This window comes from Channa argus, chromosome 4 (assembly GCF_033026475.1).
Source record: "Channa argus isolate prfri chromosome 4, Channa argus male v1.0, whole genome shotgun sequence".
NCBI classification, from domain to species: Eukaryota; Metazoa; Chordata; class Actinopteri; order Anabantiformes; family Channidae; genus Channa; species Channa argus.
The window spans coordinates 1,942,707-1,968,497 of record NC_090200.1 but is presented as its reverse complement, the minus strand read 5'-3'; the positions used below and the strand labels follow the sequence as shown (position 1 = coordinate 1,968,497).

Genomic DNA, 25,791 nt, shown 5'->3' with positions numbered 1-25,791 from the left:
AGTGTCTTGCCCAGAGACACTTCGGCATATAGCCGGGACCTGGGATTAAAATTAAAAAATGTTTAGAAATTGTATAAGCTTTTTAAATGCAAAAAAACAAACAAAAAACAAACAAAAAAAAAAAAACACACCTGGTCCAATTTAAGCAGTTCCATCTAAGCCAGGACCCTCTAAACCACTGTTTCAGGCTAATAGAGGTCTATTATGCAGCATTCTAGAACAGTAGATGAATGAATGGAAATTTATGCAGGTGTGGCTGTATTTACATCATTCAACTTCACCAAAATCACACAGATTATCTCAACAGAAAAAGCGAAAGAGCAGCTCTGGTTTTTAGACCAAGGTTTAATGCTCACTATTGTCAAAGATACAGAGTCACACACCAAAACTAATAGTACACAGGTCGTGTAGGAAATGTCGGAATTTGAAGCAAAAAGCTCAAACAGTAAACAAACATAGTAATTATGTAATGCAGATCACAATATGGACAATTTGAATGCATCTGTTTCGGACATGGTTAACACAGCTGTCCTTATGGGGAAATAGCATATACACTGTTGCAAATGGAGTAGAGCAAACCCTCCTTTTTTTTGTCAATGACTTTAAACTTTTTTTCAGCACTAAAAAAAATTAAGTCCAATAATATAGCAAGTAAGATGTATGTTAAAATATATATGCACTTCTTTAATTTAAGCCTCCTCTGACTGCAATCATATGCCTGCTTTTTAATTCCATACACTTGTACTGCTCTTAGTACTTCCTTTTATTCTGCTAAATGTTCTTCATTTGTTAAATCCACTTGAATTAGGGACATGTGATATGTTTGCGGAGTCTTTAACAGGCCTCGTCACAGTCGTCTTTACTTCCTATCACAGCCTCACTCACGCTGATGTCACTAGATAATATAAAACCGGTTAAACCGGAAGAACGTGATAAAGTTCAGTTTGTGTCCTAACACCAGGTTCTCGGTCAGTAGAACGTTGCCTGTGACTTACTATTCGCAGAGCCTCGTTACCAGTGAAGCAAATGGTCAAAATAACAAAACCGAAGGTAACGACCAGTGACTTTAACAAATCCAGTTGTTTGGGTTCGATCACAGTCGGAGTTGATTTAACAACCGAACCGCGGTTTTCTATTAAATCCGGTGGAACAAGTAGCAAGAGTTAGCGGCGCTAACGTTAAACGGTAAAACACTGAAAACATGTCACTTACCTGCGCTTAAAAAGGTGGGAAAATGCTGCGTCACAATGTTCAGTTAAAGTAAAACTAAACTGAACATAGGAAGAGGAGGAGTCTTCGTCTTCTTCTTCGTCTGCTAATCCATTTCCGGCATCCTGTACATTACAGGGTGTAACGCTGACCTCTACTGTCCTGTTATTCTACCTCATTTACTGTTCAGAAAAGAACTTAGTGTTTGTCAAATCCTCACATATGGGCCTGAGGAGTACTTTACATTTTATTTCCTTATACGATGGGATTTCTTATCTGAAGTAGAAAAAAAGAGAAAGAAGAGAATCTGTTGGGTCTTATAGCCGCTGCCTTTTTTTGTAGTTTTAACTAAGAATGACATGCTGCACGCTCACTAATTAACCACGTTGACAAAGACCATCAATGTTTAGTTTCACTTTTACGGAAGTTTGTGACGCAGAGCGTTTTCTTCATCCAAACCTTAGTCTGAAGGTAAGAAAACGTACTTTAATGTTTCACTCGTGAACATTAGTCGTTGTTGGTTTAGTTACTGTAGAAATCTGCTGTTGAATTGTACACGTTCATAGAATCACAGCTTCAACTGTGAACTAGGAGCGAAGCAGACAAACAACCGCCATGTTAGAAACAGGAGAAGAAAATTTGAGTCAGCTGATGGTCAGTAGGCAAAAACAGAGTCCTTGTTACTGAGGCCTGAAGCAGCTTTTCCTGCCTGAATCAGTCTGTGGAGGAGACGGAGATGAGCCGCTGCTCTCCCGCTGTCTGAGACAGTAAATGCGGTCTGAGCTCGGCCGGACATCCGCTGGACCACAGCTCATACCGTCTCTGTCAGGAACCAAAGGAGACACTGTGGAGGGACAGTTCAGAGGATAATAGTAGTTTTTGAGTTTACAGTAAGATAAAAAACACTGGGCCAGAGAGGTAGCTCCGTTCCAGTACTTCCGCCTTTTTCATTACCGTCAATAAATGGTCTGCATTTACGGTATATAGCGCTTTTCTACCTATTAGTACTCAAATCTATACACTGCTTCTTATTCACCCATTCACACTCACACACCAACACTCACCGGCAGCAACTAAATTGGGGTTCAGTATCTTGCCCAAGGACACTTCGACATATGATTGGTGGAGCCGGGGATCGAACCAGCAACTGCGAGATTGGGGGAGAACCGCTCTACCTTCCTGCGTCAAAGTAAATGTAATTCACTGTAATTTCAATATAACTTTACATAAAGGTTATTAGTGTGATTGCTTTCAGCAGTTTGTCGGCAGAGCCCCGTGGGAGAAAAGCCTTTTAAACCTGGATGATGGGGTTCAGGTATGAAGGTGCTGCTGAGTCAGACCATAGAACCTGATGGGAGCAGCTACAGGAAAACGGTGCTGCTGACAGGAAACCACTGACATTTTCTGTCTCTGATGTTACATTAGTGTGTGATGCTGCTCTGTCTCTGTGTTTGGTTGGTTGATAGGGTTTAATGCACATTTGGTGTTGGCCACAGGTGCAACTTTGGATTTATCGAGAAGTTTAAAATGTAAACATTATGCTACTTGTGTTTAGATTGTGTATATGAAAGTTCTCATTTGAAGGTGAAAAAATATTCAGGTCCTTGAAATAGTAATACTGCAGTCTAAAAATTCTCCTGCCCGTTCCACTAGTACAAAAAAAGGAGTGTGCGGATTATGGTAAAATATGAAAATTTAAAAATTGTGTGGCGGCTATAGCTCAGTAGGTAAGGCAGTCGTCCACGGACCACAGGGTCAGTGGTTCGATATTTGTCGTGTCTCTGGGTAAGACGCTGAACTCCCCAGCTGTGCAGTGCCGGTCCAAGCCTGGTAGAAATTGGGGAGGGTTGCATCAGGAAGGGCCAAACAAACATAATCCGCTGTGGCAACCCTGAACTCACGGGATAAGCTGAAAGGACAAAAAAAAAGAAAAGTGCAAAAGTTTGCATCCTTCTTTATAAATTAATTTAAAAAAAAGCTTAACTCATTTGCGATAAAAGAAGATTTGTAGTAGCTGAATGTGTATTAAACATGTTGATGAAAAATATTCTTTGTTTTACTTTTTCTAACATTTCAAAATAAGTGATACAAATTTTTTCACCTAACTGTATGTCCACATACACAGCCTCTGTTTGACAAAAACAATTACTATTTATATACAGTCCTACTGCACATAACTGTTGAAGGTCACTGTTAAGTAAAATAAAGAAAAGAATTCTGTCCACATGTCTTAATGTGCATCACAGTTCTGCTCCAGGTCATGTGGGAACTTGAAAGAGGAAAGTCCCACATGTTGCATTTACAGAACAGTAGATGCTGTGGACATAGAGATTGTGATGATTAAGTCTATGATCCTCAGTCCTTGTGTTTGGCAGTGAATGTCTTGCATCGTGTGTGTGCTGGTGTTTATCTTGGTGCCTCCATCTCAGACTGATGATTGACGTGGAGCAGCAGATGAAGGATGTGTGTTTTCTCTCCACAGGAAGGTAGAATGTGTGTGTGAATTCAGAAGCATGGATCAGTGTGAGGACAGAGAGGAGGGAGACCCTCCCAGTAAAAAACCTCGGTGTGGGGAACCTGAGAGTCAGACCAAAGCTCAGAGGTGAGATGAGGATCTCTAACTGTCCATGACTCTTCTCCATGTCAGAGCTCAGCACCAACAATCACTCCACCATCATTATTCACACTCTGACCTCTGTCTGTGTTGTGTTCAAGACCAGAGAAGCTGCACAGACCAGACTCTGCTGGACCTGGACCTGAACCCAGCTGTGTGTCCATGAAGAGTGGCTGGTCAATGGAGCATCCTCTTCATTTCAGACAGTCTACTGATGGAATGTAATATATTTAAACTGACAGAAAGACAGCAGTTTTTTATCCATCATACATTTACAGCTCAGTTTGTAATAAAGAGCTTCCATAATTAGTCGTTGGCATTGACACTGAAAATATGCCAACATCAGTATTTGTAACTAATAATTTATTTTTTGTCATATTGATAAATTCACCTTCCATAGAGCTTTACTTTACATACTCATAGATTCTGGGCCAACAATATTTAACTTTCACGTTTCAGCTCTTGTCAGTGGAATCTGATTTGTTTAAAATCATTAACGAATCATCATCATTATTCACACTCTGACCTCTGTCTGTGTTGTGTTCAAGACCAGAGAAGCTGCACAGACCAGACTCTGCTGGACCTGGACCTGAACCCAGCTGTGTGTCCATCAAGAGCGGTCGCTCTATAGAGCAACCGTTGTATTTCAGAAACTGTTCACTACTGGGAAAGTAAGTGCGCTTCAAGTTACTTTACAATTTCTGCAACATTACAAAACATTAACGGAAACATTAACAGCAAACATTAACTTCTAAATACCATCAACAAAAACTTCACATTAAAACATCATTTATTTTGCAGGTAGAAAGTGTCATCCAGTATGTGACAGTTAAGAAAAGATGTGAAGATGACAGTTTGGATTTCAGGCTGAAACATTTTGAACCTCTGTGCAGCTGAGGGATCCTCATCGATCCAAACTGGTCATAGTCAGATCTTTACTTTACATACTGTCAGTACACCTACAGGGAGTTTTACAGCCAACTTAATTCATCAGTAACCTCTAAACAATCTTTTTTCAGTTTAGTTTTAGTCAACATACAGTTTGAACTCAGCAAATTGAAATAACTATGCAGTAGTGAAGACGAGGTATAACTATTGCCTGTTTGAGAAATTGGGCAGCAAATTCAGAAAGTTAGGGTCTGATCTAGAGTCGGGTACCAAAACCCAGTATGAAAGGGGCACCGGGAATAAATGATTCAAGTTGTTGCTAGAGAAGTGAAGAAAATACATTTGCTATTTGTGATTTCTACATTAAAGTTTGTGGACTGAATACTGGCTCTTGACTATGCGATGGGCAATGGGCAGGTTAAGTCACTCTGACAACTCCCCATAAACTCCAATACATCCAAACCTCTTTAGCCTCACTCTTGATGACCACATCCCTCATCGCATCCAATTCAAGATCTAATATGAATCAAGGACAGTAATTATGGCAGCATCCAGTCAAGATTGGTAAACAGTCTAAACAGGTCCATCACTCAGTTTATCATTTTCTAATAATCCTGCAGTGTTTGTGGTTTAAAACCAAAGTGAATTTTTGTCTCGGTTTGTCTTTTCTCTGTACCAGTGTTGATGTGGCATTAGCTGTCCTTGAAGCTGGACCTGAGCCCAGCTGTGTGTCCATCAAGAGTAGTCACTCCATGGAGCAACCATTTAATTTCAGAAAACATTCACCACTGGGAAAGTAAGTCTACATTACAAAACATTAAGGGAACAAAAGACAAAGATGCTGTAAGCATATCCCAGGCCACTTCCTGATCACACGTTACCCAATCTAGTTCCAACAATTCCAAAGCCCTCTTTACTAGATTTAAAATTCTGAGGTCTGTGGACAACATGGCCCAGAACGTTACACCCAAATTACACATGAATATGAATAAATGTCTTTCATTCATTATTTCCAATCAAACCAGAATAAAAATGACTTCTCAATCTCTTCCGTCACATTAAATGGCCGCTTTCTGACCATGTTTCTACTCAACCCACATATATAAACTCCTCCCTCTGCTTTAGCCAAGTGTCTTTCCCAGGGAGTAACAGGTGTTGACCTCCTGATCCTCTGGTATGTGGACAACTGCTGTTGCAACTGATCCACTGCCATCCGCACTCGTTTCCAGAGATTCTCAACTTATCAGAAACTTACTGGAAATGGGCACTTACGTCCTTAACAGCTGATTCCTATACAACAAAAGTTCTATTCTCAATAATAATACTTGAGCTTGAATGTTCTTTCCGTCACTGAAAACCTTTGACCACTGGGATGTTACTCACTGAACCACGGTAGACCTGATGGATTCACCCATCTCAACCAACCATAGCTAGAAAGCTGAGGTTTGTTGTGTACAGACATACAGTCTGCACAGATTTCTACTTTGGAGAAACAAAATAGCTGCTTCACAAACACATGGCATAAGACAGGACAACTGGCTGCTCACCATATTTCATCTCTGGGACCCCTGCATTTTTTATGAATTAAGTATTTTTTCCCATCTTGTGCATTTAATAGCTTTTTAAATGTTGCTGTTGCACACATTTTAATGGTGTCTTTATTTATTCATTTATTTGATGCAATTATATATTTTTTGCTCAAACTCTATAAAGCTTTTTCTATTGTCATTCAGTCTTATCAGGGCAGTTTGTTTGACTGATTTACTTCTGTCCTGCATAGGTATCAAATGTACGGCTCATAGCTTCCTTTCATCAAAAAACTTCTGTATTAATGTACAATGGTGCAAACTGTGTCCAGGTGTTGATTAACATTAATTTAAACAAAACAAGTCTCAAAACAATTATTACATCCAATTATTTTGGTAATGTAAGGTTCCTCTTTCCCAGCCTGCACCAGAGATCACTGCCTTTGTTGCACCAACTGGTCTTTACTCCTACACTGTCATGCCTTTTGGGCTCTGCAATGCTCCTGTTAGGTTCCAGCTCTTGATGAGTCGCGTATTAGGGGACATGCAGGGCTAGATAGTGTATTTGGATGATGTGCTTGTGTTTTCTGATACTTGGGAGACTCACTTGAAATGCGTCAGAGAACTGTTCGCTTGATTGGCGGAAACAAGACTTACTGTCAACCTGGCGAAGTGTGAGTTTGCGAGGGCAACAGTGACTTACCTCGCCCGAGTAGTGGGGCAAGGACAAGTTCACCCAGTGAGAGCCAAAGTTCAGGTTGTAGAACAGTCCAGTTCCAGCTACTAAAAAGGAACTGATGTGTTTTCTGGGCCTTGTTGGTTATTACAGAAGTTTCTGTAGGAACTTCTCTACCATGGTGGCACCATTCACGGATTTGCTTAGGGGAATAGAGAAATTCATTTGGTCCCCTGCTTGTCAGAAAACTTTTGATCAGGTTAAAACACTCCTCTGTTCTGCTCCAGTTTTGTGCTCTCCGCATTTTGACAAATTTTTCAAACTGTATGTTGTTGCCAGCCAGGTGGGGGCTTGAGTTGTCCTCATGCAGCAGATGATCTTGGCATAGATAAAGCTGTCAGTGTTTTTTTTTTTGTTTTTTTTTTTAATTCAACTATAACCTGTTAAATTACTCAGTGATTGAAAAGGAGACATTGGCTTTGATCATGGCTTTAAAACACTTTGATGTGTATGTTAGCTGCAACAGTTTCCTGTAGTTGTTTACAACGACCATAATCCACTGACTTTTCTGAACTCTCTGCAGTGTCTGAATCAGAGGTTGATCAGGTGGTCATTGGTTTTACAGTCCTATTGTCTTTATATCCGTTATGTGAAGGGTTCTGACAACATGGTGGCAGATGCATTTTCCAGAGTCCCCTGTAAGTGACCAGGTCTAAAAGTGTGCTTACGTTGGTACTCCCCTTGCCTCTTCCTGGCCTCTTAAATTGCTTCCTAGGTGCACCGGTTGCTGAGATGAGAATGTGTCCAGGGGATGTTGGGCCTTGGAATGTCACCTATGGACCAGGTATTGTGATTTTAGCTAAACAGTTTGGGTAATGTATGCACACTTATTTGGAGTAAAAGTGTTAAATGTAGTTATTCTGCAGTCGGAATTCTCTTTGGGGCCCTGTTATTTTGGAGGGGGGTCTGATTTCCCTCTGGCCCATCAAGCAATTGTATGTTCTACTTGCAGGTACCTGCAGGTGGAGCCAATTAAGGTTGTTTAGGGCACCTGGGCCCAGTGTCCTACTTCCTATAAAACCCTGGCCTCCCTTAAAGACAAGCGGCTTGCCGCCTTGTTGGGTGGCCTGCTCTTGTCACTCAATTTTTGCTTACTTTGTAGTTTTGTTTTGTCTTGTTTTGTTATGTTACTTTATTTAATAGAAGCGGCTCATTCTTCCCGATTTCTCCACAGAGTGGACCAGCAGAGCTCAGAGGTTTCCAGTGGTCAGTCTCCCCAGCAGCATCAAACACACCTGGACTCCATATTTATGGTCTGTACATGTACAACTACTACTTTTCCATCTGTTGTGTCCACAATAATGTTCATGCTGCACTTTTTAGACCAGTGGATTGTCAGTCTGTCCAACAGGGATCTGATGTTTGGCTCCATGGTTTTACTTGGATTGTGTCATTCATATAGTTTTCTGTTCCAGCTGCTGGAGGACAACATTGTCACTTTTGTGAAGAAAGAGCTGAAGAAGATCCAGAAGAGTCTGAGTCCAGATTACCCAGAATGCTCAGAGAGTCAGAGGGAGGATGAGGAGGTGTTGGATGGTGAGGATGAAGAGCAGAGGAGGAGCAGCAGAGAGTCATTTCTGAAGATCACAGTGAACTTCCTGAGGAGAATGAAGCAGGAGGAGCTGGCTGACTGTCTGCAGAGAGGTAAGAAGATTTATCTAAAGATTTAATGCCATGGATAGCTTGAATATTTACTGTTTTTCAAGATATGAAAAAAGATTTCAGAAGTTCAAATGCAGGACCAGACTTCATATTAAAATGACTGTGTACTTTGATTATCAATCAAGATTCTCAGTCATCCAGGTAATGTGTGTGTGTGTGTGTGTGTGTGTGTATATATATATATATATATTGTGTGTGTGTGTGTGTGTATATGTAATGTTGATAAGTTCATCTCCTATCAACATTCTCCATCACCTGTATCCATCAATCTATGTTTATTATCCAAAACTCAATTGTGGTCTTTGTTTCTAATTTCTGTAAAGCAAATATGACATTTTTCTAGTCACTGATATCATTTACTGTTTTTATTCAGAAACTCTTGCTGGGGCTTTTTCACGCAAACAGAAAGCTGCCCTGAAGCAAAAGTTCCAGCATGTGTTTGAGGGCATCACTAAAGCAGGAAACCCAACTCTTCTGAATCAGATCTACACAGAGCTCTACATCACAGAGGGAGGGACTGGAGAGGTCAATGATGAACATGAGGTCAGACAGATTGAAACAGCATCCAGGAAACCAGTCAGACCAGAAACAACAATCAGACATGAAGACATCTTTAAAGCCTCACCTGGAAGAGATGGACCAATCAGAAGAGTGATGACAAAGGGAGTGGCTGGCATTGGGAAAACAGTCCTAACACAGAAGTTCACTCTGGACTGGGCTGAAGACAAAGCCAACCAGGACATACAGTTCACATTTCCATTGACTTTCAGAGAGCTGAATGTGCTGAAAGAGAAAAAGTTCAGCTTGTTGGAACTTGTTCATCTCTTCTTTCCTGAAACCAAAGGAATCAGCAGGTTTGAAAAGTTCCAGGTTGTGTTCATCTTTGACGGTCTGGATGAGTGTCGACTTCCTCTGGACTTCCACAACAATGAGATCCTGACTGATGTTACAGAGTCCACCTCAGTGGATGTGCTGCTGACAAACCTCATCAGGGGGAACCTGCTTCCCTCTGCTCGCCTCTGGATCACCACACGACCTGCAGCAGCCAATCAGATCCCTCCTGAGTGTGTTGACATGGTGACAGAGGTCAGAGGGTTCACTGACCCACAGAAGGAGGAGTACTTCAGGAAGAGATTCAGAGATGAGGAGCAGGCCAGCAGAATCATCTCCCACATCAAGACATCACGAAGCCTCCACATCATGTGCCACATCCCAGTCTTCTGCTGGATCACTGCTACAGTTCTGGAGGATGTGTTGAAAACCAGAGAGGGAGGAGAGCTGCCCAAGACCCTGACTGAGATGTACATCCACTTCCTGGTGGTTCAGACCAGACTGAAGAGCATCAAGTATAATGGTAAAGGTGAGACAGATCCACACTGGAGTCCAGAGAACAAGAAGATGATTGAGTCTCTGGGAAAACTGGCTTTTGAGCAGCTGCAGAAAGGAAACCTGATCTTCTATGAATCAGACCTGACAGAGTGTGGCATCGATATCAGAGCAGCCTCAGTGTACTCAGGAGTGTTCACACAGATCTTTATAGAGGAGAGAGGACTGTACCAGGACAAGGTGTTCTGCTTCGTCCATCTGAGTGTTCAGGAGTTTCTGGCTGCTCTTCATGTCCATCTGACATTCTTCAGGTCTGGAGTCAATCTGCTGTCAAGACCAAAATCAACCACCCAGATTATTAAAACAATAAAGAGTAAGTTTGCAGACTTCTACCAGAGTGCTGTGAACATGGCCTTACAGAGTCAAAATGGACACCTGGACTTGTTTCTTCGCTTCCTTCTTGGTCTTTCATTACAGACCAAACACCTGCGCGGTCTACTGACACAGACCGAAAGTAGCTCAGAGACCAATCAGGACACAGTCCAGTACATCAAGAAGAAGATCAGTGAGAATCTGTCTGCAGAGAAAAGCATCAACCTGTTCCACTGTCTGAATGAACTGAATGATTGTTCTCTAGTGGAGAAGATCCAACAGTACCTGAGATCAGGAAGTCTCTCCACAGAGAAACTGTCTCCTGCTCAGTGGTCAGCTCTGGTCTTCATCTTACTGTCATCAGAAAAAGATCTGGACGTGTTTGACCTGAATAAATACTTTGCTTCAGAGGAGGCTCTTCTGAGGCTGCTGCCAGTGGTCAAAGCTTCTACAAAAGTTCAGTAAGTATTTTTATTCATTTATTAATAATCTTAGAAAGATAAAGAATAAATGTACTTATTGTTTTTTTTTTTACTCCAGACTGAGTGGCTGTAACCTCTCAGAGAGAAGCTGTGAAGCTCTGTCCTCAGTTCTCAGCTCTCAGTCCTCTAGTCTGAGAGAACTGGACCTGAGTAACAACAAACTGCACGATTCAGGAGTGAAATTACTCTCTGATGGACTGAAGAGTCCACACTGCAGACTGGAGACTCTCAGGTCTGTTTGTTTTCAATGGGTGGAGATTTATCACCTCCAATAGTTCTGACATTATTGATTGATACAGCTCAAACATCTTTCTGAAATATGAAATGGGAGCAAATCAGCTGAGAATATGAAAACATTCAGGCATTACAGACATAGATAAACTGTTAGGATTATCACACCAGTGGATATGGATGGATTTTTATTTATTGAACATTCTTCATGTTGCTATAAGAAGGAATCAATATGTTTAAGATAATCAACCATCTACATAGTGGTAATGTACCATATTTGGTTAACTAGCACTAAAAATGACTTTCTTCCATGTCTCTCTCTACCTCTTTGTTGGCTGTGAGCAGCACTTGGGTCGATTAGCTGGAATCAACTGGCCAAACTCACATTTCTTTCCCCCTTTGCTGTGCACATGCACACACAGTTCAATGTGTCCCTTCAAATGTTGCTGAATATGGCAAAAATGTAGAATGATTTACAATCTTAGACTACACCTGTAGATATGTAGGGCTACAATTACAATAAAGAGTCAGAACAGAAAAACTGCTAAATGGCAGCAAGCAGGCTAAGGACCCTTTTTGTGTCTTTACACTGATTAATGGACAAACCACTCTGGTTACTGAGACACAGCTGCCCTGTGCCTGAGGACACCCACACACCAAGTCAACATCAAAGAACTAGTGGAAAGTGAAAACTGTATTATTTTGTCTGGTCCAAAAAGGGCCTGGACCTCAAAAGCTGTAGCAATGGTCAACTAACTGCATCCTGTGTCTGTATGAGAGGATGTAACTTCACTTGACTTTCTTCATTCCACTTGTGGAAAAGCGTGTTGAATGACAATTTCCAAGCCACACCACATCTCATGTTCAAATATAAACCAGAGTAACAGCTGTGACTCCAAACTTCAGCTTCATAGTTGAAGACACATTAACTCTTATAACTTGATACACATGGTACAGTGTCAGACTAAGTAGATCACATTTACTTCAATTTGTCAGATTCTGAAACCATAAACACATATTTACCTATGTTAAATATAACTATTAGGTCATAATTGAATCAGGCCTAATAAGAAAGATGAATGAAAACAAACCCAACTTTAAATATAGAATTCAGGAGGTGGTCTTGGAGCATGTTCTGTACAAAAAGAAACCTGATCTTTCCTCTATCACTGATCTGACCATGCTCCACACACACTGCATTCACCATTCAGCTTTCACTGCAAGCTTTTTTTTTTCTCCACTGACAATTGCCACTGAGACAGGAGACTTAAAGATCGTATGTCTGCAGTGATGCTCAGTTTCTATGTGGATGGTTAAAAGGAGAACTAGACAGTGAAACATCAACAGGTTGGTCACAATTGAGAGGTTAGTGATTAACGAACTAGTTTGACAGACACACTCCAAAAGCTGATTATCAGCTCAACTGATATGTTTTCAGAGGACTAAATCTAAATGAAACCCAGGTGACAAAATCACATTTCTATCGCTGATGGTCACATCTTCAGCTTAGTTAGAATAAAATTGCAAAATGTTATTTGGTAACAAAGGAGATTATGACCAAATGTAGCAGCTTCCAACTGTCTTCTCTGCAGGAGAACTGTGTCGTTTTGTTATTTCAGAGATTTTTGTTACTTCTGAACCTCTAACACACTGTTCATATTTATTTCCTCTCCAGACTGAGCAGCTGTAACATTTCAGAGAGAAGCTGTAAAAATCTGACTTCAGTTCTCAGGTCTGAGTCTTCTTGCCTGAGAGAACTGGACCTAAGTACCAACGACCTGCAGGATCGTGGAGTGATGTTACTGTCTTATGGACTTGAGAGTCCAAACTGTAAACTGGAGAGTCTCAGGTCAGATCAGTTTACAGTTTGTCTTAAATCATTTGAGATAATTCTCAACATTTTTCAATTTCATTTATTCTGCAATACACTTAAGGAGATAAAGACAAACTCATCTGTACGTTTAAGTTCTAAGCTTGATCTTATTTGTTTTCTGTCCACTGTGTCATCATCCTTTAAATGTGACTACAAGAAACTCAAACATTTTTATTATTATTATTATTATTATTATTATTATTATTATATAAATATTATATTATTAAATATATAAATAAATTATTATTTATTATTTTATTAGTATTATTTCCTCTCCAGGCTGAGTGTCTGTAACCTCTCAGAAAGAAGCTGTGAAGCTCTGTCATCGCCTCTAAGCGACCGGTCCTGCAGTCTCAGAGAGCTGGACCTGAGTAACAATGACCTGCAGGATTCAGGAGTGAGGCTGCTTTGTGCTGGACTGGAGAGTCCACAGTGTAAACTGCAAACTCTCAGGTCAGGATTCATCCACCTGTGTAACATTTGAGCATTTCTAATCAGATTAACATGAATAAATAACAGCCTCTGTGTAAAGTACATTTTACCAAATGTGAGCATTGCTTTTTGTGTTCAGTGAAGGTTCTTATGTGGCATTTTGTGTCTCTACAGACTGTCAGGTTGCCTGATCACAGAGGAAGGTTGTGCTTCTCTGGCCTCAGCTCTGAGCTCCAACTCCTCCCATCTGAGAGAACTGGACCTGAGCTACAATCATCCAGGAGACTCAGGAGTGAAGCTGCTGTCTGCTGGACTTAATGATCCACTCTGGAGACTGGACACTCTCAGGTATGAAGACACCTGCTGCAGGCAAAAATCATTTAGATGTAAATACACCAAAATATGTCAGTTAGAGCCATGTAATGTCCATGTGTGCATGCTGACAGAGAATGTGCTGCTCTGACCCCCCTCCTCCTTTCAGGGTGGAGCCTGGTGGAGAACGATGGCTGAGACCAGGTCTGAGGAAGTGTAAGTGTATTTTTAATGAGATTGATGGAAACAAAGCAGCAACATTCAACCATCTTCAAACTGTCACATCACTCATTCACATCATCAAAGTGTCAAGAAATGAACAGATGATGGATTAATAACTGCAGCTGTTTGTGTCTTGTTGTCTCCATCAGATTTCTGTCAACTCACAATCGACACAAACACAGTGAACAGGAAACAACGACTGTCTGACAACAACAGGAAGGTGAAACATGTGGAGGAGGATCAGTCGTATCCTGATCATCCAGACAGATTTGATAACGTCTATCAGCTGCTGTGTAGTGATGGTCTGACTGGTCGCTGTTACTGGGAGGTGGAGTGGAGCGGAGTGGCTTTTATATCTGTGAGTTACAGAGGAATCAGCAGAAAAGGACAAAGTAGAGACTGTGTGTTTGGAGACAATGATCAGTCCTGGAGTCTGGAGTGCTGTCATGATTATGATGATGATGAAAATAGTTACTATGTCAAACATAACAATAAAGGAACAAACATCCCCTCGTCCTCAGGCTCTAACAGAGTAGCAGTGTATGTGGACTGTCCTGCTGGGACTCTGTCCTTCTACAGAGTCTCCTCTGACAAACTGATCCACGTCCACACCTACAACACCACATTCACTGAACCTCTATATGCTGGGTTTGGGTTCTTGTCATTTGGTTCCTGGTTGTCTCTGTGTCCAGAGTAGAGCAGGGAGTCTTGTCCTGTTGGAGACACTGTGTCAGTGTTGGACAGATTTGGACTTTCAGTTACACACAAGTTTTTCAGATTTGTGGATTTAATCAGATCATTCTAGAAACAGTTCTAAATGATTCCTTGTAAACTTGTTCGTCTTTGGGTCCTTTTAAAATGAAGCTTCCATCATTACAGGATCAACATGTTGCTGACTGCTCATTAAGTGTAAACTGTATTATAGATATATCAAACATGTTTTTACTAATTATCTTCATTATTTCAGGGCTTAGGGCAATAAAAGTAAATTGTATCAGTCATAATATTCTGATGTCTTGGTGACAAAAAGACTGAAAACCAAACAAATGTGCTACAACACGAACTGTAACATCAGTCTGAAAACAACTTAAAGATATTATTGATATATTGATTTTAAATATTATTCTGAACACACTCGTGGTTTTAACTTGATCATTTGAAATCATTTGATTTCTCTGTAATTTATTTGTGTGTGCATTTTAATATTTTAAGTATAAAACAATACAAAGACTTGGTGTCAGGTTAAACCTGACTTTCAGCGACGTAACATGAAACTCTGTTTGCTTTGTTACTCAATAACACAACACCAGTCCTCAAGAAGTAGAAATGTAAAGTACCAGGTATTTTCCACCATGTGTAGAAGGAAGTCTGTTGTTACTTTACTGCAGCAGGTGGAGTTCAATGACCATAAAGGATCAGACTTTGACCTCAGACGTGTTCTTAGAGCTTTTACAGTTTTTGTTCAATCTTAAAGAAGTGAAGACTTGAGACAGTGAGGACAGTCCCACTGTTCTCATTGAATTTCCTCACTTTGCTGCATTGAGGGAAATCTAAACCAGTTTTTGTCTGAGCTGCTGGACAAACATATGAGCTCCATCATTACTTGTGTGAGTAGAACTCAGAACTTGAATGAATCTTTATTTCAGTGTTTATTGTTTCCTCCTCAGAAAACAAGCTGCTGGAACTTTATTCCAGTCATGAATCACTGATTTGTCTCTTGTCTTATTTTGAAAAACGGCACACTGACTGATGGACTTTATTAATAGTAATGATCAGTGATGTTTCCTGATTAAAACAAAGTATTTAAAGTGTAGTGAACATGATGATTTGTTCCACATGAGCCTCATAAATAAATAAAGGTTCTGCAGAAATCTACAATCTTCACACTGTAAATAAAAGTCTTAGCATCCAAATACACTAATGAGATGAAATCATTATTGAAGCATGTGTGATGCATCAGTGTTGCAGCAGGTAAAGGTGAAGCTGATTTTAACTCAAGCACTGACAATAAAGCATCAGCCTCTATTAGTTCATTAGTTTGTTTTTCAGAAAAAGAAACTGAAGCTGACAGATACATGTAGTGGAGGAAAAGTTACATAAAATGCAAAGACTCAAGTGAAATACAAGTACCTTCAAATTGTTACACACATTAAGTACTTGAGTAAATGTACTTAGTTACTTTATACCACTTGTGTCCAGACGCTGTGTCAGGTGAAGGGAAACAGCTGCAATGAGCAGAGATTTTCCTCAAACCCAACCAGCATTAGCATTGTAATCATCTTCATCAGAAAACAGAAGCTGTGTCTCTGCAACAGCATGAGTGTGTAAGCTGTTATATGAAGGACAAGAACAACCACACTGTGTCTTCCACAGACAAATCAGAGCGGGTGAGGCTGAAAAAGCAGCAATGAGGTCAGATAACGATAGATACTAAGACTATTGGACAGGAGGAGACCAGGGACATTCTAAAGACATCAACCTGAGGAATGAGGGTTAAAGTCTGTTCAGAGCTGCTGGTTGCAGATGTTTCAAAGTACAGTACTGCAGTCCTCAGGACACAAGGAGACACACAGTAGGACTTACAGTATCAGCCTTGTGTCCATGACGAGGACACAACAAAGAAACTGTCCAACTTAAAATGGCCTCTGGATGGATTTTTAAAGCTCAGGATCATGTGGCTTCTCATGAACTCAATGGCTGCATTAACATGGATCTAAGGAACCAGGTTACTCAGAGAAATCAGTAGATTAACCTAGTTTCCCCACGTCTGACTTATTTTATGTTTCGTGTTCCAGCTGATCAACACCGGTCTGCGTTTTAAAAAATCCACAGAGGAAAGTGACTTATTTTGACTTCTACGAGACACTTTGTGTAAAATTACGCTGACTTTGGTTTTTATTGAGGCAGCATCACCCTGTTAACTTGTAAACAATCTGTACTTTCATTCATTCTTTCACTCAGCTGTGTGCAGCTTGTTGTCTGCAGCCTTTGGTTCTGCACATGCACAGTTGGAGAAAGACGAACCAAAGCCACTGTTCCCCTGATTATCTGATTATAATAATGAACTAAAAAAATACCATTAAAAGTCAAGTATCAGCTCATTCAGGGCTACACGACTGATTCATCTTTAAAATAATTTCAGTCTTTTTAAAAATCACTACAAGTTTATAATAAAGCATTTTATTTATAAAATGTCATATGTCATTATCTCTTGTATCAATTAGTTTAAAAATATCAAATAAAAAGTATATTTAAACTGACAGTATATTCAAAAAGAGACGAGGATCATGAAACACTGCTGTAAAACTGTACTGTATGAGCTGACTGCCACAAACACAGTATCAGTACAGTACTTTTACAACTGCAATAGTTTCTTGAATTTCTCTCCGATTATCACATCACTTCACTCACCGATTTTCAAACTGCTGGTGTTTCTCAAAGGGAGTTTTGTCCACAATGTTGTTGGTGAAGACAAACAAAAGACACTGATACAGGCTGAAGTGTCATTTCACATAAAAAGTACAATGAAGCTGTGGCTGCTCTTCTCAATAACAACAGTGCACTAAAATATGACACAATACTAAAATGAAGTTTTTTTATGGCCCAGGGGAACAAACGGTTTGTTAGCCTGGACTTTAATGACCTGAAGCGTCATCCGGATGACAACAGGTCAAACGAGTGATGACATGTGATGTGAAGCATCTGTGATGGCCTTGACTTTACTAAGGCAGCGAGACCTGCATATATCCTCCAGGGAGGGCAGAGGGCAGCTCGTGACTTTTTGAGCTGTATCTATCACCTTCACCCGTACAACATGTCAGCGCTCTCCACAGAGGCCTGATACAAAGCCAGCAGCAGGTATTTTCTCCTGAGGACCCGCAGGTGAGGGAGGGGTTTAGCTCTGGAGGCAGGCTTAAAGTTTGAGTGTACATGATCAAGTGTGTTTCCCTCCTTGGACACTTGACATGTTGATGGAAATTGGGGAAAACTGGCTTGTTGGTTGAAATTCCCAGCAATGATATGAATGAGCCCTCTGCTGTTTGTTCAGAGCTGACGCTTGCATCTGGCAGGATGTAAACAGCAGTAACAATGACAACCGTTAGTTCCTGTGGCTTCAGTTAGAAACTGTAGTCTTGCTTATCAAGTCCTGATGGCTGTAGGATGGGTGTCCGTGACAAAACAGGACAAAAAGACAAATGCAAATAAAAAGACACATTTCTGAGGAGCCGCTGCGTCCACACGATCTGAACATGACAATAAATAAATAAAATAAACTGTATATATAATAGAGAATATAATGATGGACATTAACTGAATTGATTGTGTATCTTTGTCCAGAGTGGATCATGGTGGATCCTGCATGTTGAGACCAGGTCTGAGGAAGTGTAAGTGATTCATTAAAGAGCTCCACTGTGCCGACAACAAAGATAACTTCTGTTTCTTAAAGGGAGTTTTGTCCACAATGTTGTTGCTGAAGAGTCTAAAAAAACAGAACAAAAGCCACTGATACAAAATAAAATACAAATAAAATAAAGAAGAGAGCAGATAAGAGCAGTAAAGGTAATAAAAGTGACGTAGTGCAGTTCTGAATGTGCAAGTGCAAAATGTAAATCAATGTAAACAGTTATGTCCATGGATGCAACTCCTGTCAGTTGTTTAGGAGTCTGATGGCAGAGGGGAAGAAAGAGTTCTTCAGTCTTGAAGTCCTGCATTTCACACTTCTGTACCTCCGTCTTGAGGGTAGAAGTGTGAACAGTCCGTGCTGGGGGTGGGAGGGGTCTTTGAGGGTGGAAGCAGCTCTCCTGTGGACTCTGCGGTGGTAGATGCTCTGCAGAGAGGGCAGTGGAGTCCTGGTGATCTTCTGCGCAGTCTTCACTCTCTGCAGGCGTTTGGTCCATGGCAGTAGTGCTGCCGTACCACACAGTGATGCAGTTGGTCAGGACACTCTCAATGACGCAGCTGTAGAAGTTGCTGAGGATCTTGGGCGACATGCCAAACTTCCTCAGCCTCCTCAAAAAATACAGCCGCTGTTGGGCCTTCTTGACCAGCTGCGTGACATGAGGTGTCCAAGTGAGGTCCTCACTGATGTGGACACCCAGGTATTTAAAGCTGCTCACCCTGTCCACTTCAAGCTCCCGGATGAACAGTGGCTGATGCGTTCTCCTCTCCTTTCTCATGTCCATTATCATCTCCTTCGTCTTGTCCGTGTTGAGGGTGAGGTTGTTGTCTCCACACCATGACACCAGACTGGCCACCTCCCTCCTGTAAGCTGCCTCGTCACCGCCAGCGACGCGTCCTATGACTGCGGTGTCGTCCGCAAACTTCAGGATGATGTTGTCCTTGTGGGAGGCCACACAGTCATAGGTGAACAGGGTGTAGAGGATGGGGCTGAGTACACAACCCCGTTGGGCCGGTAGTGTCTGGTATGCTGCTCTGAATGTCTCTCGAAACACTTCATAATGATTGGAGTGAGTGCCACTGGCCTGTAGTCACTCAGGCAGGTGGGTGGGCTCTTCTTAGGCAGGGGGACGATGGTTGTGGTCTTGCACGAAGCAACGGTGCACTGGCTAAGGGAGAGGTTGAAGATGGATGTTAGGGGTAGAGTGGTGCAACATGGGAGTCACACGCACCACTTACATCTATCAAACTAATTTCCAGACAGGCAATGCAGGAACACGCACACACACACAATGTATGTTACATGTAGCTGGACCCAAAATGCACATACAGTAACACAAGTCAAACACACATTTATCCTAACTAACACACACACACACACACACACAGTCTTAGGCTTGTGGAGTGTTTTACAGAAGCCTTGGGGCTAAATCAAACACAGACACTGATCAAAGGTGGGATGTAAGCCCTCAGAAAAGTGTGTCTTCCAGACCACTAGTATAAAACTTCTGTTAGGTCTCTATCAGCTGCTGTAGGACTGTACGCTGTGTGTGCAAAACCCCGAGGCTACATTCCTGGAATCTCACTACTTTTCCAATGTATTTATTTCTAGGCTCACAGTTAGGTCCAAAAGTGTGCATCCACCTGTTTGAGATGGCAAAAAGAGAAAAAACATTATTTTTTTCATCAACATATTATTGAATGCACAGTGAGCTAGTACAAATGTTCTTCATGCAACGTTTTTGCACCAATGTAATTTTAAATATTGAAGTATTTTTTTAACAAACTAATTCACCTTTTATGTTGATGAAAGGACCTTTGTACTAACATGGTGCATCTTCTTGAATAATTAAACTGAAATAAACACATTTTTTAAATGAATTAACATTTTTACCACCTCAATTTACATTAAATATTATGTATAAACTATGAATATTAACTAACAACAATTTTTGACTGTAGTTTTTCTCACACTGGAGTAATGGCAATGCTACAAATGCTAATATCGGTAGCACAAACCAAGAACAAAGCTGCAGGACAGTAGAAAAACAGACAAACACAGCAGTTAATCACTGCTCCTGAGGAACAACTGAACTTCTAATCATCAACACTGTGCGATCGTCTCTGCTGCTTCACAATAACAACAGTTAATGTTCAGAACAAACTGGGAGCTTAGTGAAGTAAACATGTATCAGTTAATGAGAGATGAGCAGTTCTCTGTAGGAAAGCTGCCTTTAGGTCCTACTGAACTCTGGGAAATGTAGGACATTATAACTACACTCCATGATGTGATGTTTATGTGGACACATCAGCTGAACACATTTTAACTTTCAAACTAACAGTGAGGTGGTGTCGATGTGAGAACACAGCTCCACAAATGTTCACTACAATCATTTACCTGAGCTGTGAGATATAAGGCAGACACTGTAGGAAACTCCTCACTTCACTCTCTTCATCTGACCATCCTGTCAGCTTCACTGGTTTCTTCTCTGGTTGTAGTTTCAGCACTTCCAGGAGGATGGAGGTCTTTCTCTCTGAGAGGTTTATGAACCAGACTGTAGGAGCTGACTGGAAAACTGACAGTAATGATGGAAGAACTCTCAGACCTGTTTTAGTCTCATAGTCCTTCACATGGGAGAACAGATCCAACAGGAAATCACACTGATATTCTGGATCATCATCATCATCATCACCCAAAGGGAATGTTTGATATGTGCAGACTGATGATAACAGCTCCAGTATCTTCTCTCTTGTCTGCTGTTCTCTCTCTGCTGCTGCACAGAACAGATTCACAAAGATCCTGGTTTCTTCTGAAGGATCTGATGACTGAGGATCAAAACTGGAACAGTGAGAAAGAAACATTTTGTGAATATCTGATCTCAGCTACTAAAAAAACAAACACACACTATGAACAGATATTAGCTTGTAAATGTCCTGTATTAAATGAAATGTAATTGTACTTGGTGGATGAGTTTTACCAGACATGAACAATATATGAATATATTACAAAGCAAAACATCTAAAAGTCATTATCATGTCCAGTAGTTGTACAACAATTCCCATCATGCAATGCTTCATCCTGCTCTTGATGTGTAAACTACCATCACGTTGAACTACATGTGTGAGTAGAGACACAAAATGATGATGATTCATACTGAAGGTGTCTGAACTCTTCATTTGTTGTTCACTGGTACAAATCTTATCATGGTCAGTAAAGTTCATTATAGTTAGAAACTAAGAGGCAGCTGAACATACTTCTCTTTGGTTTCATTAACTGTTTTAAAGATACTATTATTTTGGATTCACATCATTCTCTGAATTACATTTGTGTTTCAACGTCATGTTTTTCTATTAGCAGGGCTGAATTCTTACATTTTTATTCTTCTTCACATTTCATTCTATCTTTGCTTTGTGTGTTTGGTCACTGATCTTCATGAAGACAAGTTACTGTCAGTGTATGTTTGATATTAGACTTTAGTGGAATAACATCTGTCTGAGAATATACACACACACACACACACACACACACACACACACACACACACACACACCATTATCATGCTACAGTTGATCAAGGTGAAGTTGACATTAACTACTTTAGATTAGAAACTGTTGGGATGTTTATATTTGACTCCTATTTTATAAACTTATCATACACAAATACAAAATATCAAACTACCCATTAAGTAAATTACTAATCTTACAAATCATTTCATTAGTAAACTGATGTTAGAACTTCTGCAACATAAAACATTTGCATAACTCACTGTAGAGTTAAATCATGTTCCATTTACCTGAGCTGTGAGATATAAGGCAGACACTGTAGGAAACTCCTCACTTCACTCTCTTCATCTGACCATCCTGTCAGCTCCACTGGTTTCTTCTCTGGTTGTAGTTTCAGCACTTCCAGGAGGATGGAGGTCTTTCTCTTTGAGAGGTTTATGAACCAGACTGTAGGAGCTGACTGGAAAACTGACAGTAATGATGGAAGAACTCTCAGACCTGTTTTAGTCTCATAGTCCTTCACATGGGAGAACAGATCCAACAGGTAATCACCCCTATTCAAAAAAATGTTTGATATGTGCAGACTGATGATAACAGCTCCAGTATCTTCTCTCCTGTCTGCTGTTCTCTCTCTGCTGCTGCACAGAACTTTCTCTCATAGCCTCTTGGTTTAGTCGCCTGGTGTGCTGCAAGGTTCAGTTCTTGGTCCTCTTCTTATTTCTGTCTACACTACTTTCCTGGGTTCTATCACCCACTCACATGGCTTTTCCTATCACTGCTATGCTGATGACACACAGCTCTTCCTGTCCCTTCCACCGGATGACTCCATTACGCCTTTCTGCCTGTCTCTCAAACATCTCTGCTTGGATGACAGAGAGACATCTTCAGCTCGACCTCTCCAAGACAGAAGTCCTTGTCTTCCCAGACAGACCTTTGACACAACAAAACATCGGAATTAACATTGGATCCACAGGGATTGTCCCCACTAAGGAGGACAGAAATCTGGGGGTCGTCATCGACGACCAACTGACCTTTAAGGATCAAATCATGCAGATTTGCCCTCTCCAACATCAGAAAGATCAGACCCTACCTCACGTAATACACAACCAAACTCATTGTACAGGTGCTGGTCATATTGGGTCTTGATACATAAACCAAAAATGACAACAAGAGGAGTTAATCATAATAACCTAATAAAAGTTGAGACTACTCCTCTTACAGAACAAAACCCCAGAACTATTAAATGTGGATTATTAAATATCAGATCTCTCTCTTCTAAATCTCTGTTTTGGATTTATTTTGTCTTACTGAAACTTGGTTGCAGCAGGAAGAATATGTCAGTTTAAATGAGTCATATTAATTATCATGTTCCTAGAAGCACAGGCTGAGGTGGAGGAGTTGCAGCAATCTTCCATTCTAACTTATCAATAATTCCTAGACCTAAACATAGCTATAACTCATTTGAGAGTCTTACTCTTAACCTTTCACACCCAAACTGAAAAACTCAAAAACCACTATTATTTGTTATCGTGTACCGTCCTCCAGTCCTTTGTCCCTACATATGGCATTGAAACGGATAATATAACATTATTTCCTCACAATTCTCTTCTGTCTGACCATTTTCTAAAAACATTTAAATTTACAATAACAGACTATACAGCAGTTAGGGAAAAATTCTACTATAGCAGATGCTTAAGTGAAAAAGCTGTCAACAAATTTAAAGAAATTATTTCTTCATCATTTGCTTCACCATATGTTAATACAATGGAAAGTAGTCTCCTTATTGTTACTCCTGCACAACTTGATTATCTTGTTGACAATTCTGCAGCCTCACTACGTACAATACTCGATAGTGTTGCCCCTCTGAAAAAGAAGGCAGTAAACCAGAAGAGGTGATCTCCATGGTATAGTTCACAAACACGCAACTTAAAACAGGCAACACGAAAGTTGGAAAGGAAGTGACGTTTCAGAAATTTAGAAGAATCTCATTTAGCCTGGAAAAATAGTTTAAAAATGTACAAAAAAGCTCTCAGTGATGCCAGAACAGCATATTATTCATCATTAATAGAAGAAAACAAGAACAACCCCCAGTTTCTGTTCAGCACTGTAGCCAGGCTGACTAAGAGCCATAGTTCTGTTGAGCCTAGTTTTCAATTCAATTCAATTCAACTTTATTTATATAGCGCCAATTCACAACAAAGTCATCTCAGGGCACTTTACAGAATAAAGTCAAGATTATAAAGATATATAAAGAGAACCCAACAATTCCCCCTGGAGCAAGCCATAGGCAACAGTGGAGAGGAAAAACTCCCTTTAACGGAAGAAACCTCCAGCAGAACCAGGCTCAGGGTGGACGGCCATCTGCCTCGACCGGTTGGGGTGAGTGGAAAGGGGAGAGAGAAAACAGCAGAGCAACAAAAAGCAACAACAAAACATCGGGCAGATTGGTAGGACCAGTAGCTGCACGCTGGAACACAGCTTCAAAGCCGGGGGACACCTGCAGAAAGGGACAGAGAGAGGGGGACAGAGGAGGACAAAGACAACTACGGGAGAGAACACACAGAGTTAATGACATACAGTGGTGACAATTGCGGGGTGAGAGGAGAGGAGAGATGGTCAAGAGGAGGAAAGGAGCTCAGTGCATTGGGGGGTGGGTCCCCCAGCAGTCTAAGCCTATGGCAGCATAACTATAACTAACTATATGCTTTATTAAAAAGGAAGGTTTTAAGCCTAGACTTAAAAGTAGAGAGGGTGTCTGCTTCCCGAATCTGAACTGGGAGCTGGTTCCACAAGAGAGGAGCTTGATAGCTAAAGGCTCTGCCTCCCATTCTACTTTTGGAAATTCTGGGAACCACAAGTAGGCCTGCATTCTGAGAGCGAAGTGGTCTACTGGGATGATATGGTGCTATGAGATCTTCTATATATGATGGAGCCTGACCATTCAGAGCTTTATATGTAAGAAGCAGGGTTTTAAATTCTATTCTAAATTTAATAGGAAGCCAATGGAGAGAAGCTAGTGAAGGTGAAATATGATCTCTCTTGCTAGTTCCAGTCAGCACTCTTGCTGCAGCATTTTGGATTAATTGCAGGCTCTTTAGTTACTGGGGCATCCTGAAAGTAGGGAATTACAGTAGTCCAACCTAGAAGTAACAAATGCATGGACCAGTTTTTCGGCATCACTTTGAGACAGTATGCTCCTAATTTTGGCAATGTTCCGTAGGTGGAAGAAGGCTGTTCTAGAGATTTGTTTTATATGTGACTTAAAGGACAGATCCTGATCAAAAATAACTCCAAGGTTCCTTGCAGTAGTACTGGAGGCCAGACTTATGCAATCTAGGGTAACAATATGGTTGGACATCATATCTCTGAGATTTTTGGGCCCAAATACTATGACTTCAGTTTTGTCTGAGTTTAAAAGTAAAAAATTGTGGGACATCCAGGCCTTTATGTCTTGTAGGCTTGAAGCTTTATTAACTGATTATTTTCATCTGGTTCCATAGATAAATATAGCTGGGTATCATCAGCATAGCAGTGGAAATTTTTGGAGTGTTTTCTAATAATGTTGCCTAAAGGAGACATATATAAAGTAAAAAGTATTGGTCCTAACACAGAGCCTTGTGGAACTCCATAGCTAACCTTTGTGTGCATGGAGGATTCATCATTAACATGAACAAATTGAAATCTATCAGACAGATAAGATTTAAACCAACCTAGTGCAGTTCCTGTAATTCCAATTTCATGTTCCAGTCTCTGTAATAAAATGTTATGATCAATGGTATCAAATGCAGCACTAAGATCTAACAGAACAAGTATAGAGATGAGTCCATTATCTGAGGCCATGAGAAGATCGTTGGTGACTTTTACCAGTGCTGTTTCTGTACTATGATGAACTCTAAATCCTGACTGAAACTCTTCATACAAATTATTCCTATGAAGGTGATCACATAATTGTTTTGCGACTACTTTTTCAATTATTTTAGAAATAAAGGGGAGATTAGATATTG

General features: G+C 40.6%; 3 protein-coding genes across 4 annotated transcripts in view; 2 read left to right on the top strand and 1 right to left on the bottom strand.

Moving 5' to 3' along the window:
* The window catches only part of LOC137125132 (uncharacterized), a 35,786-nt gene extending 34,509 nt beyond the window's left edge, over window positions 1-1,277 (bottom strand). The window contains exons 1-2 of the mRNA XM_067500125.1: window positions 1,213-1,277; window positions 132-214 (exon numbers count right to left, since the gene is read on the bottom strand). The gene's annotated coding sequence lies outside the window, so the exon portion shown is untranslated. The remainder of the gene's footprint in view (window positions 1-131; window positions 215-1,212) is intronic.
* Window positions 1-25,791, top strand: part of LOC137125463 (NACHT, LRR and PYD domains-containing protein 12-like) — a 382,261-nt gene that overhangs the window by 185,368 nt on the left and 171,102 nt on the right. The gene's annotated exons all lie outside the window — the stretch shown is intronic.
* On the top strand, window positions 1,394-15,802 carry LOC137125462 (protein NLRC3-like). Its single transcript, XM_067500948.1, has 15 exons — window positions 1,394-1,680; window positions 2,280-2,398; window positions 3,692-3,811; window positions 3,925-4,044; window positions 4,372-4,494; window positions 5,391-5,507; window positions 8,148-8,226; window positions 8,389-8,617; window positions 9,009-10,794; window positions 10,874-11,047; window positions 12,722-12,895; window positions 13,199-13,372; window positions 13,526-13,699; window positions 13,833-13,879; window positions 14,035-15,802. The coding sequence occupies exons 1-15, from the start codon at window positions 1,612-1,614 to the stop codon at window positions 14,580-14,582; spliced, it is 4,053 nt and encodes a 1,350-aa protein (XP_067357049.1). The 5' UTR covers window positions 1,394-1,611; the 3' UTR covers window positions 14,583-15,802.